The sequence below is a fragment of the Sinohyriopsis cumingii genome, chromosome 1 (assembly GCF_028554795.1).
Source record: "Sinohyriopsis cumingii isolate HCF-2022 chromosome 1, ASM2855479v2, whole genome shotgun sequence".
Taxonomy (NCBI): domain Eukaryota; kingdom Metazoa; phylum Mollusca; class Bivalvia; order Unionida; family Unionidae; genus Sinohyriopsis; species Sinohyriopsis cumingii.
This window is the reverse complement of record NC_142961.1, coordinates 130071380-130087051: the sequence shown is the minus strand read 5'-3', so window position 1 is coordinate 130087051 and position 15672 is coordinate 130071380. Positions and strand designations below refer to the sequence as shown.

General features: G+C 34.9%; 1 protein-coding gene across 2 annotated transcripts in view; it reads right to left on the bottom strand.

Annotated features, from left to right (window-relative positions):
* Positions 1-15388, bottom strand: part of LOC149807854 (nitric oxide synthase, salivary gland-like) — a 39239-nt gene extending 23851 nt beyond the window's left edge. The window contains exons 1-10 of one of the 2 annotated variants that reach the window (XM_089971384.1): positions 14354-15388; positions 12846-12988; positions 9853-10015; positions 8597-8688; positions 6307-6448; positions 4792-4931; positions 3820-3994; positions 3464-3565; positions 2412-2606; positions 584-681 (exon numbers count right to left, since the gene is read on the bottom strand). In XM_089971384.1, the coding sequence (XP_089827510.1) occupies positions 584-681; positions 2412-2606; positions 3464-3565; positions 3820-3994; positions 4792-4931; positions 6307-6448; positions 8597-8688; positions 9853-10015; positions 12846-12988; positions 14354-15073 (1970 nt within the window). In that variant the 5' untranslated portion in view covers positions 15074-15388. The remainder of the gene's footprint in view (positions 1-583; positions 682-2411; positions 2607-3463; positions 3566-3819; positions 3995-4791; positions 4932-6306; positions 6449-8596; positions 8689-9852; positions 10016-12845; positions 12989-14353) is intronic. The other variant, XM_089971383.1, reaches the window with a different exon arrangement.
* Positions 15389-15672: the final 284 nt, after the last annotated feature.

The window sequence follows — 15672 nt, the reverse complement described above, 5'->3', positions numbered from 1 at the left end:
TTCTTCTTTATATACTTGCCCAGTACAACTATAAATATATTATGTATGTATATGAATAATTTCAAATGTTTTTTTACATATTAAATGGATACACTATGAAAAGTTTGTATCTACACTCTTAGCAAAACAATTATTGCGGATTTACTGGCACCGCCTAATCTTTAGAGCTCTAATTGTTTTACAATATCGGATAACACGAAAATATATATAACGATAAGATTACAAAAGCAAACACTATGAAATTACAAAACATAAAAATGCTGACAAAAAATAATTAAGTAAGATCTATTAAGTCGTTAATTGTATTCATGTAGTCTTAATAGGTTAATTTAATTAATGAGCTCACAGATTCATTGTATTTAGATATATGATACATTCGTTCCAAGTAGCTGAGCCCTGGTACGTACAAGAACTTTGTTAACTGACTTTTTCTGACAGTGTGAACAACGACAATACGAGTGTCAGAAGAGGAACATAAGTTGTATGATGACATGTACACATGGACAAGGTCCATTGGACTGAATCAAGTCGACGAAATGCAGTGTAGTAAACATATTTGGTGTTTAATTCTGGATTCACTTACTGGCCTAATTGTCGGAATCCAATCTTACGTCTCGGCTTGTCAACACTATTTGTTGCATCATTGTCCTTCTTCCAGACGTGTGTTTTCCACGGGGCGTTCTGTAAATAAAGTATTCGTGTGTATATTGGCAGCACCGATTATTCGAATTTGTGTGTGAAAGTCTTTATACATTCACCTGGCAATCAATGCAATACGTGAATTTAAACTTATGAAGACTAACAATGTAAACAGAAGGTGAATTTAAATATCCTTCCTATCCTAGTAGATGTGAACCAATTTGTATAGTATTTCTTTTAATGAGAACTTAACTACTCTCATCACATACATATGTTGATCTCAAAATGCACAGTGATTTGTAAATAGCTCAGGAAACCAGTGACTATATGGAATAAAGACTAATAACCCCTCTCTCGAGTCCATCGCGTTCTGTAATGAGATCTAATATATGCGCGACGTGCAATTATAATTTGTGTTTCAATCATTTATACTTCTAAACGATGTCGATACAAATTTTTGTGTGTCACAGTTTTAAGTGGTTTCGTTTTGTTCGTTTCTTAATGTTGACAATAAGACAAGGTTGTTTATAATTGCCGTCCAGTTATATTAGCTATGCTTTATGTAAATTCCCTTCCAGTTATCATCAATATAGAAATTATCAGAGCCATGTCATGAAAGAGAGAGAGAAAGGTTGCAGTCTGACATATTACTTGTGAGAATCAGGAAAACGAAACTGGCATTTTATATTTATATTAAGTTTCTCAAGGCATATGCTTTTCATTATGAGTATACTTTCATACTTGTATCGATCAATTACAAGAATAATAAGTGTGGTTGTCTGAAGGATCTCATGGTTTCATTCAGATGTTTTATGTTAGTAATTGAATAAGGATTTCAGATCATTTAGTAAAACTTTGTAAATCAAAGGTTTTTGGGACAGGCATGCTTATTAAAACTACCGAAAACCGCCTTAAAGCTGGATGCAAAGAGCATATTGTATGTAGGAGGTGAAGTATTCCTTTGAACCTGACTCCTGTATCCAATATTTTGAGAAGTTCAACAGGAATATCGAGGATTGTGAAATAAAGGTTTAAAACCTACATTTCTCTCTCTCTCTCGCTCTCTCTATCTATCTAGCTATGTACTTGTGCAGCTAAACAATGTGTAGGGTACGTTCTAGAGTGTTAGCCCATCTATCAAGGTAAAGGTTACAGAGGGGAAAATACAAAATATGCTAAAACGAATATGTGTATACATACGATAAACTTTGATTTGCATGTATTCTTATGGTTAACAACAAACACAAAGCTTAGACTCTTGATGTTTGTGAACAAATCATTATATAAAAATGTGATATGTATCAAATAGATTCCTGACCGTATATAATAAATACCAGTTCGAATTCGTGCTTGAATTCATTATATATCATATAGACACGATGATTCAAAAATAAAGCGTCTTATGACTGACTGAACGCAAACCACTAGCTGATAATCGATTTTGCAAATTGTATGATCTCTAAGGAAGGTAAAAAAAACAAGATTATAAAACTACCTTTTTTTTAAATAAATAAATAAATATTAATATTTTAATAAAGTCTACAGCCCGTGTCATATTTGGTTTTGTGCAAAAAATCTGGCAAATTTCATATTTGATGAATGCAATTTTGAGATTATATTTTAACTGGGGTCCCCGTTTGAAATCGAAGATATATTGGCAATGTAAAACATCAGGTGTATGTAATCTATCGTTGTAGCGATCTGGTAACGAAGTGTGAGGACATGTACTCTTAATCTTTATATTGCATTATATATTTATCTTGTCATTGTACCTGATACTCATATGATGGTTTGAGCTTGTAATTTAGCATCTCCTGACGGAAGACAGGCGTTAAGCTGCCACTCATGGGAGGTACTATCCAGACCCAATCTGACGGACATCCACCACGCAGGCGCTGCTCGTTCTCTAAGTGGCTCATGAAAGACTCGGCGGCAGTATGGTGATCCATAATGGTCACACCTTTCGCCTGGAATATAAATAGACTTTCCTCTGATATGAGTGATGCCTAAAATGGAGTTCTGAACTCGGAAAACAAAACAAAAATAATCACCGTTGTTGCATTTAACAAAGTAACGACACTATGTCATTTTGTCCAAAATAAAATTGCTCTCAAGGTTATTGACGCTGTGAGAAAAATATTTAAATTTTCAACAAAATATTTGCAGCCTTTATTAAAACGGATCAATTAAAACCATCATAGTTTCACTACAGGATGCGTACTATATTTACTGCTAGTAGGTTAAAGATGATTTTCTAATAAGATGACAGTGTGTCTTGATAATATATGGTAATATGTAGTATTTGAAGAGGAACAAACCTATAGCAGTGATAGATTTATCCAACAATGACCTACCTGTACAATACGTCAGCTATCCCAGTCCAATTATGCTATTATTTCTAATGGAATCTCTCTGCGAGCCTGATAATATATGGTACTATTGAAAACAAGTCATGTTAGAAACAATTAATTACACAGTGAAAATACTAGATATCGCAAATATCAGAAAAGTTTTCGACGATGCAAATAGATTTTTATCGAAATAAACACACTGCATATATATTTTCTGCAGTGGTGGACCTTTGTAATATCCTGTATATACATTTGTCTAGATATGCGTGCTTTGCATACAATTAAAATAACCATCGGAACAACTACGGCGGAAAAAATACAAGATTGCAGTGAAACAGAAAACGTTATTAATGGTTATCCACATTTTCTGAAATATCCACATACATTTAATTTCCGCCTCAATTTTGCAGTTTGGGGAATAAATTCGCCAGGGTGATCGCCATGCCTCTTACATAAGATAAAAGTATATAAACCTGATAACTATACAGCACAGCAACATTTATTTCCACCAAGGCTATGTCTTTCCACAGGCTGGAATTCTTTTTTGTGTCTAGCTGCATCTTCTGAGCAACTGTCTGGAATAAAATGTATGTTTGCAAGCTTTATCACAGTTTTTATTCATCGTGATATGTTGTGTGGATAAGAGTTGAAATGAATCTTCGTCCAAATATGATGAGCATTACAGTTCAGATTATTAGTGAAAGCACTTTCGACAAAACTACGAATTATATTGTATGAGCCAAATAGAACATGGTAGTCTTTCTGACAATTCTGAGTAAACGATTATAATGGCTTAATATATTTGTACTAGACTAAAGATTAGACTTACCTCCAGGATGTTGTAGCGATTAGGGTCACATAGGTCCCTGGCCCCTACTTCTGTGGACATGTACCACCCATTAAAGGGGGCGGCTGTAAACTCCAGACCGCCGCAGTCAAACATCATATTTGATACCGCTGGCAGCGTGTACCATTTTAGGCCGAGATCGGCAAACCATGGAAATCTGTGAAATAAAAGACATCGTCTTGCTTCCTGTGATTGTGGTGCAAGCTAAGAAACCATTCGACATTTGAGTATTAACACAGACGAGAAAATTAGAAGGTTAAACATCTATATTGAAATATTATATAACTCCTTCCACTATTTAAATGGTATAATTACCAGTCGCATTCCAACTTACAGACCGCTATACCCATTGTATGGTTCAAATCAAACCTTCCAATATTAAGATCTTTGTTTAATAAGTTTAAATAGTGCGAGCAATCAAGTCTCGTATTTAACTGTTTGGAAATGCATTCCAAAGATCCACGATGACATTAATATTTCACTGCATGAGGTCTGCTTGGCTGACAAAATGTTTAATTTTGCATTATATAAGTGTATGTCACATCCAAATGTGAACTGAATCGGTCGAAAATAGAATGTTTGGCTGCATCGAGATTAATTATAATAGAACACTCTAGTTCTCAATATTTCAGGCAAAACGAACACAATTTTCAGATAAAGTAATGCTGCATAATCCGACTGGACTGTATTTGATACACATATACGATTATCCAAGCACCTAAGAAACGATGTAGATCTTCCGGGTTGTCATTGAACTCAAACTTATTGCACACCCTGAAACAATTGTTTGAAAACGATGAATGATGACGGTGCCAATTCTGTCAAAAGTTAGCCATTGGTACAGATGGGAAGTATGACATTTACAGCCAGGATCCTCTCTTTGTAAATAGCCGTATTTTATGATAAAAGATGGTTAAGTATATACGATATTAAAAGGATTCAAGAGATCTTTACTTGGGATGCTTCATTGCAACTTCCAGAACCAATTCAGGCGGGATGTCAAAAAATTCTGGATCATGCACATTGGCTTGTAGGACCAGTGGGAGGATATCAAATCGTCCATTCTTTCCTTTCCATCCCAGTTTCTGGCAGACCTGTGCAAAACAAAAAATGCCAAAGTGAGGAAACCCATGCATTATCTGTTGAAACTAATCATATATATTGATAAAGAAAATTAAAATCTCATAAACTCAAATGGTTTGTTATAATATCAAATTAAACTTTAAACGTGTACTTTCCTTTAATATAATTTCTCAGTTAGTACATATCTAACTTTAAAGCAATTTACGTCGATGCATTTTCATCAATTTGTTTCGGTCATGTCATTTAGAGTCACGCGCAGTGTTTATATAAAGACTGACGATCACACATTATGAAGCTTTTAATATACCTCATTAGTTACAGCAAACATTAATTACCATTTAAGAAGTGAATGTAGAAACATTGCAAAGCAATATCATGCAAACGTGGTCTTGACCTGAGAAATCGTTCCTCGTGTAACAAGGCATAAGAAGGTGAATTCAGTTATATAATACAAATGCAAAGGAACTATACTGAGATGGTACAAGCCTCAAATATTTCTGTGTCAAAACGACTGGTCATACACTCTACTTCAGTGGTTATTCTATAATGATTTGTATTGGCTGCAAATAAAATGCTTTGAGTAACTTTAGAGAGACAACCAATATGACCACAATTGCAAGCATGTTTCACTAAGTAAAGATTTGTCACTAGAAATGAGACCTAACACGAAATACACTCAATCAACTCTTCTCGTAACTGCTCAGCCACTTACGCTATACAAAGTTTCCGTGTAGATGAGTAATCATTTATATGGCACTTTGTAATGATTAAAGATAGTTATTACTATATGAAACCACACTGCCTACAAATGGATCACTGTGTTAGCTAGAATGTATATAGCATGGACAAACTATGTGGTTATGAGCTTACTAAAATTACGTGACAGAACATAGTGAAGCATCAAACGTTGGTCACAATGACATTCCACTAACAGGGCTGCATCCAATAAAGTGTCGTTATTCAAGGATGAACATCGGGCAAAATATGATTTTAAACGCAATAGTTAAATAAATACATGCATGAAATAATGTCAAATATACCTTTTATTTTAAAGATGTTTAGTACTTATCAATATATACGACTTAACCCCAAACCCTCTTTACACTACGTTTCATGATTAAATGAAAAATTATATGCATTAATGTGCATTCATTTAGTGTAAAACTCACGTGGTCAAGAGTTAAGGTAACATCCCATCAAGACATTGCTTCTCGCAAAGATGTATACTTATAGATCGTGTGATATATCCATGTGATGAACAACTACCTTCGTAACCCTGGCCAAATCTCAGCCATTTATTCTAAGGAAATAAGATATGAATGGTTGTGTAGACGTGGCACGTACAACGATGCATATAATCTTTGACACATCATGACATCATTATACCTCAGTAAATTCAACATGGACTGGGTCTCCGATCACAGTTCCATCCGATAGTTTATAGCCAGCATATGAGAACAGTTGTGAGTTCCATACACGAAAGTTGCGTCTTCCGCTGATCTGATGTGGAAATATTGTTATGGCGGATCTGTAAAAATGCAATTCTTCGTACAATCAAATTCAGTCTGTAAGCTGACATTACTCCTAAAAAAATTATTTCACGAATGTAAGTCTAATTTATTGGAATCCTACTGAACCCTTTCGTCGTCTAACCTAACCTGAATTTCGATTAAATTTGACACGACACTGTTTCTATAAAGACTCAGCTTTTATATATTCGTTTGGACAGTTTTAAATTTTAAAAAATTATTCTCGTACGATGTTCAGCATGGATTGTTTAAAATAAAGAAATCACAAAAACGTGGAGAAAGTAAGCGACTCTACTGAAAGTCCATTCCTAATAAACTATTTCATAATCAGATATTTTTGAAGTGTATTTGTAACGTTGTTTCCATGATAGAACAAAAGATTACGCATACACCAATAGAATATAGTATGACATTATTAATGACATATGATTCAAAGACCATTACTAATATGTTTGGTAGATATTCTTAGAAAGGTTCTAAAATATATGTTTTGCTGTCGTTTCTCCTGTTCTTTTTGTTTAAGATAAATAATCAATTGCAAAGCAGACTCTCAGATTCATTGATATATATTTCCGCGCATGATACACGAAGGGCATTTGTGTTTTATTGTGCATTGAACACTTTTTCAAGAATATATCGGGTTTTTCAAAACATTTTAAATCTTTTATACAAAAGTTGCTAAATCATATAGGTTAGCTTTCCAAAATATGTGTAGAAAGTAAAGGTTATAACCGTTAGTTCATCTAACAATTAACAAAGCGTTGTTTGTTCAATCCTGAAAGCGAACTACACCATTGTCTTGAAGCATAAGCAATATTGGATACATGATTGACCATTTCATCCGTAGTTAAAACATAGAGATGTAATTTTTTAATATTTCAAATCAGAGCAACAAACTATAAATGTAATTGACATTGATTTGTTATGATTGTTTTCCATATATCCCATTCGCTACAAACCAAAGCCAGCGAGAGAGTGATGTCCACCGCAATATTAATCTACAGTGCATCTGGGATGCTTACCTCAGATAATACGAGAACAAAGCAGGGCTCAACGTTTGATTGGCTAAACACCTAACATGGATAGCTTTGGTATGTTCCCTTCAGTACACGAAGACACAGATTTAAGGCGGCTTTTGCTGTGTGCAGTAGTATGATATGTTCACAAATGGAGTCATGTTCTGTGGAATGTATGCAGATTGTAGTGTTCCAACTCACTCCATCTTACGAAAGCACACTTTAAGTGTATTGCGGATAGCGTTTAGAAGAGGTTTATTCATGTCTATGAAAAATGCATGACATTATCAGTATATTATACCTTTATCGGTTTTGACTAGATATCTCATTTGTCTCTCAGCGATTTTAGTAACGCCTGGGGAACATAAAATGGTTCTGATGAGGTTATGACAGATTTCGTAGCACATAGTTGTAATCTTACAGAGAAAACAGTGCAATAAAATGTGCGAGCACCAAAGAGTTTTTCACTCATTACAAATGACCAGTACCTGTCTGATTGTTAATGAGGCATCGGGAAGAAGACAATCTGAGGCTATACCTCTATACTGGTCACGTTGATTCAGGTGCTCCGAAAGAGTAGCTAACTATTTTGGTTAGTGATGTGTCAAATGTAAATAAACAAATTCAAGATTGTCGTCGACATTAAATTGGGGTTGAGGAAGCCATGTGAACAGATGTGGAAGTCATTGAGGGCATAGCCTTTCAGTGTATCATATTTGTGTCAGGAACATACTAATCATGACTGTGCCAGTGAAAATATACAGAGGAAATGACATTAGTACATAAGATGAACTATGCAGATATGTTGGGGAGTGTTGATGTTACTAGTTTAGAAATCTCTTAAAGTAAATACAATAGCAGGATCCATATGAACTTAAAATGGGAATTTTGTGTATCAATTTTCATATTGTTGTCAGCTATTTATGATATGGTGTGTACAATCATGTGTGTAATTGAAAGCGTTATGATGACGTATGCTTCTGCATATACTGTTACCTTGCATTTCAATATACATACTCTATCAATATTGTGTGATATCACATTTGTGCAGGATGCATCGTAGCACGTTGCGTTGGGCACACTGCCAGATGAAGGACAGATGGTCAATAACAGGAGTGTATATTATAATACCTAATATTTCCATCGTTTGTTCCATATTTGATGTGATTGCAAATAGCCTCGAACATCCCTCTCGGAGTGGTTACATGACGAGCATCGAACAACTGAAAAAGTTAGAAATATATTCCTTGGTCCGATATGTAAAGATATTGAAATGTATCTATGGAAGACACTCGACGGACAAAGAAAAGATGTCAATACAACATTTGTATCCTTACTGGACAAGCGTCATTTATACGGAGACGAAATATAAATGGGAATGCAGAAGAGATCGCTAAATGGTGTTCTATATACGCGGTGACCTCAAAATGGATTATTCGTGCAATAGTTGATATCGTGTTACTCTTAGCTATAAAATGTGCTTCATTATACACATTATTCGTTACAGCAAACAAGCAAAATTAAAGTAAAAGAATACATTAATCTGAATTGCAGATTTAGCTAATTAACTGGCTTTAACATTGTCAGCAAATATTAGCGATTTCAGAAATGGTGCTTAGGTGCAGAAGTACTGGACATTAAACATAGGAAAGAACATGAGTTCAGAAAATCATGTAACAGTGACCTGCTTTGTAAGAATGGCTTCATATTGATTAAACTACATACTATAACAAGCTTAACACCATTGCTGGTAGCATTAGTCCTTTTGGTACAAATATAAATACATTACAAACATTTTCGCAAATGCGTATTCCAGACGTTTTTGTTCAAATTACGTTTAACATATTTAGTTTTCGTTCCGCTGCCGTGTTAACCTTCAATATTCAAGCTCAGTAGGTTATCCATTATATACAGAGGAAATCGCTTCATTCCATGTAAATTGAATTTTGTTAGTTTTAAACATCTTTACAAAGACAGCTGAATCATAGTAGGATACTTTCTACGTCATGTGTTAATAACATTGTAGCGTTATAAAAGGTTAAGAGTTAAACCCTTGCTCATATAGGTTAGATATAAATAGCTTATGCAAACGTCAGCAAATGCAAACATAACATTCAATTATTGATATATAGAGGACTTATTAATGTGCACTTTGTCCCATGCAGATGAAAGTTGATGGAAAATGATGTAATGTACACGCATCTCTTTATATGTTGGGCACGCTAGCGGACAATTAAGAGGTTGCAGATACAGAAAACAGTTAGCGTTAAAAGTATGGTTATAATTATCTTCTCTGTTATCTTTCTATCAGTAATGGTCAAAGTCTGCATGCATATTTGTACGTATGTGGTGTATATGGTAGCTAGGCAGATGTAATTTCAACATACCTGAAGTTTGGACCACTGAATCCGGCCGATACACCTGGATGCGTTTCTCCACGCAGTCTTTGCTCCAAAGGTTAGCTCATCTACTGTCAGATCGTATGTGCCCGTGTTTTCAATGGCATTGAGGACATCAGTCCAGCGTTTTTCGTGGGCAATTTTATCTTGTCTGTAAGGGAAAAATGATTTCACTTTCAAAAATAAATGCCTATACTATAGTCGATCCTGAGCAGAGAAAACTTTGGCAAATAAATCCGATAATTGTTCAACATAAAATGTTGATATCTTAATATTCCGCTAAATTGTAGGTCAGAATGTTGAACGATCATGTTGCAGAATGAATTAATTTAGCTTCATAACAATCCTTCCAAAGTATTAAGATAGTCTATCAAAAGGTTTTAAAAATATAATCAATAGAAACAATCAAGGAGTAGAACATGGTCTTAAAGTTACTTTTCATGAACTGTCATCATGACTCAAAGTCTAGATATACGAGCAATGAATCGTAGGAATAAAGCCATAATACTTAACCAGAACCGCTTCACAAATGTTCCATGATTGACCTTAGACCCAGAATCAAACAGGCAAATAAGTGTGTCGCACTATATATATATATATATATATATATATATATATATATATATATATATATATATATATATATATATATATATATATATATGAGTTTGCGAAATATAAACAAAAAAACAATTAAACCAAATGCTTGACGTAAGGATGATATGAATGTGACCTTGATTCCTAAATAAAGGGATCGAGAAAGCACGTCAATGTATAACTTGATTTTCTGAAAGATAGAGAAATGAAACATTATCCGAACCTTTGCAAATTGTTATTGCCATCAGCATAAAAAAATGTAACCGATGTATATCACTTCCCACTAGCACAGGCCAAATATTATTCCACAGAATGGTTATATGGTTAGCATTTTAGAGTCACTGCAATAAAGTGCAAACAGTCATCAATGGATTAGCATTGTTTTGACATTTATTTCCTTTACTTGAGTTATTGTTTGTTTGTTTGTTTTATTTTGTTTTCGATCCAGTCGATCGTCTGTCTAAATTGTAAGCCATCAAAACGTGATGGTTTCCTATAGTTGATTTTGTGACGAAGAACTCTTAACACACGGTCGGGGACTTGACACTAGGCGAAGCCATCCCGGATATATTTCTCTTAGTATTCGTGCGAAAATCATATAGGTTCAGTATCCTTGGCATAAAATACACAATAAATATGTTAAAATTGTTTTTAAACCATCCACCCAGTCAACTCTTAGTCTTGTTCTGAAAGCTTTCTCTGATTAATGTATTGATCCTTCTCTTGTTCTAAACGAAGTACCGGATTTCGAAAATTGTTAAGTGGTATTTGATTCGTTTTCGGCATGCACAGACAATACACAATACTTCATTTTCAGGAGGGTTTCCAATTTCATAATGAGAAACAAAGATACGTAGAGCTGTTTGACGTGCTGCATACATTACAATTACAAGTAACTTGAATAAGAAAACTTATACACATACAGGCAGTTAATTATATAATATCATTAGAGAATCCAAATAAAATTACAATCACATATGAATATAATATACATATGCACATTAAAATCCATCCATCCATATACACATACATGCATACATACATACATGCATACATACATACATACATACATACATGCATTCATACATACAATGGCTGAGTGGTGTAAAGCGCTCTCTGTCACGGATCACTGCCATCTCATCTCTGTCTACTTGGGTTCGAGTTTCGGGCTCGGCAAATGTGGATATGTGAGAAAGCTTGGCGGTAGCTTCTCGTAGGTCGGTGGTTCTTTCCGGGGTTTTCCCGGGTTCATCCTCCACCATTAATACTGGCCGCCATGTATAGCCTATTTTGTGCAGAAAAATGGCGTTAAGCCCTATAACAACAACAACATACATACCTACATGCGTACATACATACATACATACATACATGCATACATACATACATACATACATAGATACATGCATACATACATATATACATACATACATACATACATACATACATACATACATACATACATACATAGATATATACATGGGGCTCCGAGTGGCCGAGTGGTCTAAAGCGCTCTCCGTTACGGATCACTGCCATCTCACCTCCGTCTGCGTGGGTTCTAGGATTCAGCCAATGTAGGTATGTGAGAAAGCTTGGTAGTAGCTTCTCGTGGGTCGATGGTTCTTCCCCGGATTTTCCCGGGATCTTCCTCCACCATTAATACTGACAGCCATGCGTAGCATATCGTGTGCTGAAAAATGTGTTAAACCCAACAAAAATAAAAACATACATACATACATACATCCATACATACATACATACATACACACACACACACATACATACATACATACATACATACATACATACATACATACACACATCTACGTCTTTGCATGCATGCAAGTCCTATTGAAAATGTTTTTATCAGACTTAAAAATAAAATGTCAATTAGTTATATACATTACTGACTGTTCTATATATTCCAAGCACTCGACAGTCAACGACGATATAATTTTATTTTCAGAATTGATGAGTAGTGATCTGAAGAAAAGAAAATGTACTGGATAAACTGACATATTCTGATTCAAACTTATCTTTTTTTAATGTCGGCCTTCATCTTACCTTTTAAAGTTGGCATAGTACTGATCTATACAATCTATGCTTGGAATGGTGGACTTTATCTTACGTTTTAAAGCTGGCATATTTCTGATCTATACAATATATGCTTGGAATGGTTAACTTCATCTTACCTTTCAAAGTTGGTATAGTTCTGATCTATACAATCTATGCTTGGAATATCGGACTTCATCTTACGTTTTAAAGTTGGCATAGTACTGATCTATACAATCTATGCTTGGAATGGTTGACTTCATCTTACCTTTTAAAGTCGGCATAGTTCTGATCTATACAATCTATGCTTGGAATATCGGACTTCATCTTACCTTTTAAAGTTGGCATAATACTGATCTATAAAGTCTTTTGCATGGTAGATGAGTTCCTTTTTGGGTCGAGATGTTCTTGTGGTTTTGTTTAAAGGAGCTATCATCATAGACCCTATACACCGTTCTGCACTGCAGCATATATCCTGAAAGCCAGATGCAATATTTGTTTATTCTTATATGGATAGAGGCTTAACGGCGCATCAGTGAACTCATATCTATAAATCGATTGTAATATAAATTTTGATGTGTTGGTTCGGAAAGGGACTAATTGATGTATCAAAGTCTAACCTTTCTTCTCGGGGAAAACATTTTGTATCTAATTTTAAAGATCTTCTACTGAACGAAGTCCCAATATATAACTATTTTATTTTGTTCGTGTTTTTATATCCTTGTATCTATTATACTTAACATTGATTCATATCAACTATCCATGTTTAATTTCAATTTCTGATCATTGCAGAATAGTCAAAATATGTCATTTAGTCATGAAACGGTCGTAAACCAGCATTAGTAGTTGCGTTGATAATCTCCCGAATTCTAACTTGAGAAGACATAACTAAGTTTTCATGCTACTCACTTCAGTGGTTAATTGTGAACCTGTCATTTCATTCTCATATTTGACTTGCATGGAACTCTAGAGTGATGGCGCTCTTAAAAAGCTAGAATTTCAGAAGTGCCCAATTAATCAATGTTAGAAATCTCTCCATTGCAAAATTCGATACTTTAGACCTGGCATCTAATGGATGCAATTTTGTGTAAACAAATGTCGCACATGGAATAGAATTCATAACATCAACCAGTGTTAACCAGCTTCTTCTGCTGGCTTTTTTATATGATCTGCAGCGAACAATATAGTGACCAGACGAAAGATTTATAATGAAACAATCCTAAATCCTGTGTTGTCGCTAACGACAAACAATAACTATAATTATATAATTCCCTATGCTAGCTAATGATTGCTATTCAGGTTAGTGGAAAACATTTCCAGGGGTGGGGTTAGTGTAAGATGTTCACAACATTGGTCATTTTTCAATCAAACACTCTAAACTTTTTATGACTCATGAATGGGGGCTAATTCGTTACAAAGTGTTTGTTATATTTGTGATTTGGTCGTTCTTCCACTCGTTCATACTACAGCTCAAAATACGTCTCAGTTGGGCTCTGTTACATTATTGGGTGACTCGGGTTTATGAATATCTGTCCATGGATAAACCTATAGATGATAGATTTGCAACATAATTAGAATATGGATGTAGAAACAGGCATATGTTTATCAAAATATTTACTGAGAACACCAATGTTGAACCGATTGTGCTAGTCTTCTCGGAAGTATAAAATTACAATTTGCTCACATAACATTTCATCAAAGTCTGCGTCTGCACCAAATGGAAATTCATAGGACATAATTTAGTTTAACTATAATGCACTAGTGAAATGTATGACGTTGAAACAGAAAAGAGTTAAATATATGGAGGATAAAAAAAATGAAAGTAAGAGAGAAAGAATACCTCTAACGCCTTCATATGCAGTGTATCCATATATGCAGGTCTTTCATTGGTCGTGTTTATCAACTTCACCGCCTTCTGGGGAGCGTTCGCAGAAATGTATATTCTTCTTCTGTCCTTCGGCAAATCTGGAAAATGTCCGCCATCTAATTCTAATAGTTTTCTTTTGTCATCATTATTGTCGTCAACATACACGTGGTTATCTTGATGCAAATTCCTCTTCTGTGTCTCGATCCTCGAACTATGACCAATGACATATTTATCCTCAATCATATCGTCATTATCTTCCCTTGTGCCTGATACCTTATTTGACGAACACAATGTTCTCTTAATTCTTGACATGAACGTTTCAGGTGGATTAATCAGCTTTGTAATTCGCACGGTTTTGGGTTTGCCATCTTCCCCAAAACGCGTTTCCAGATGAGCCGTGTAACCATGTTGACATCGAAGCAACAAAACGACCGGGGACAAGACTGGGATTGATTTTAAAATGATATTTGCTTCTTCAGATGACTTGCCTTGAAGGCTGATGTCGTTCACATTGACCAGTACATCCCCAGTCTGCACCAAACCACTTTGCTCCGCACTGCCACCTCTAACAAGACCAGAAATTACTATAATAGAGCTGTTCTTGTCGCTGTGTAAATATAAGCCCAGATCATCAAGCCGCTGTTTGATAAGTGTTACCTGTATAAGACCTGCGGATGAGGTGTTGTTTTCCATTATGACGCTGATACGATCAAGTCAGGAACAACCTATGTCTTGATAATTGTTTCCAGGGAAGTCTGATTTGCAAAGTAATTTGAACTTTATTCTGTAGAGTGATGTGTTCAGAAACTACAGCACTACCAACGAAAGAATACTGTTATTGTTTATCACAAACTTTCATCGAAAAGCGGGTTATCGTCTGAAATAAAAGTTACCCCAAAGCTTGTTTACATAATATTTATATTGTATGTATAGTGCGACTTATTTTGGAGTAGGTATTGGCTTGTACCTGAAGTTTAAGAACAACATATCTAAGATTGGGATAATTAACTTACAGATTTATATTGTCCCTAATGAATATCTCTATTAAGGAGGTTATACATACAGACACAACCCTCTCTCTCTGTCTCTGTCTCTCTGTCTCTCTCTCTCTCTCTCTCTCTCTATATATATATATATATATTGTGTGTGTGTGTGTGTGTGAACTGGATCCAGCAATTGATCCATTGGCAAGTATTTAATTAAGATAAATTCAGAATGGATGTTTATAAAATGTATTTAGCTAGCATTTTCACCAGCCGAAATATTTTAGCAAATATCAACTTCACAACTAT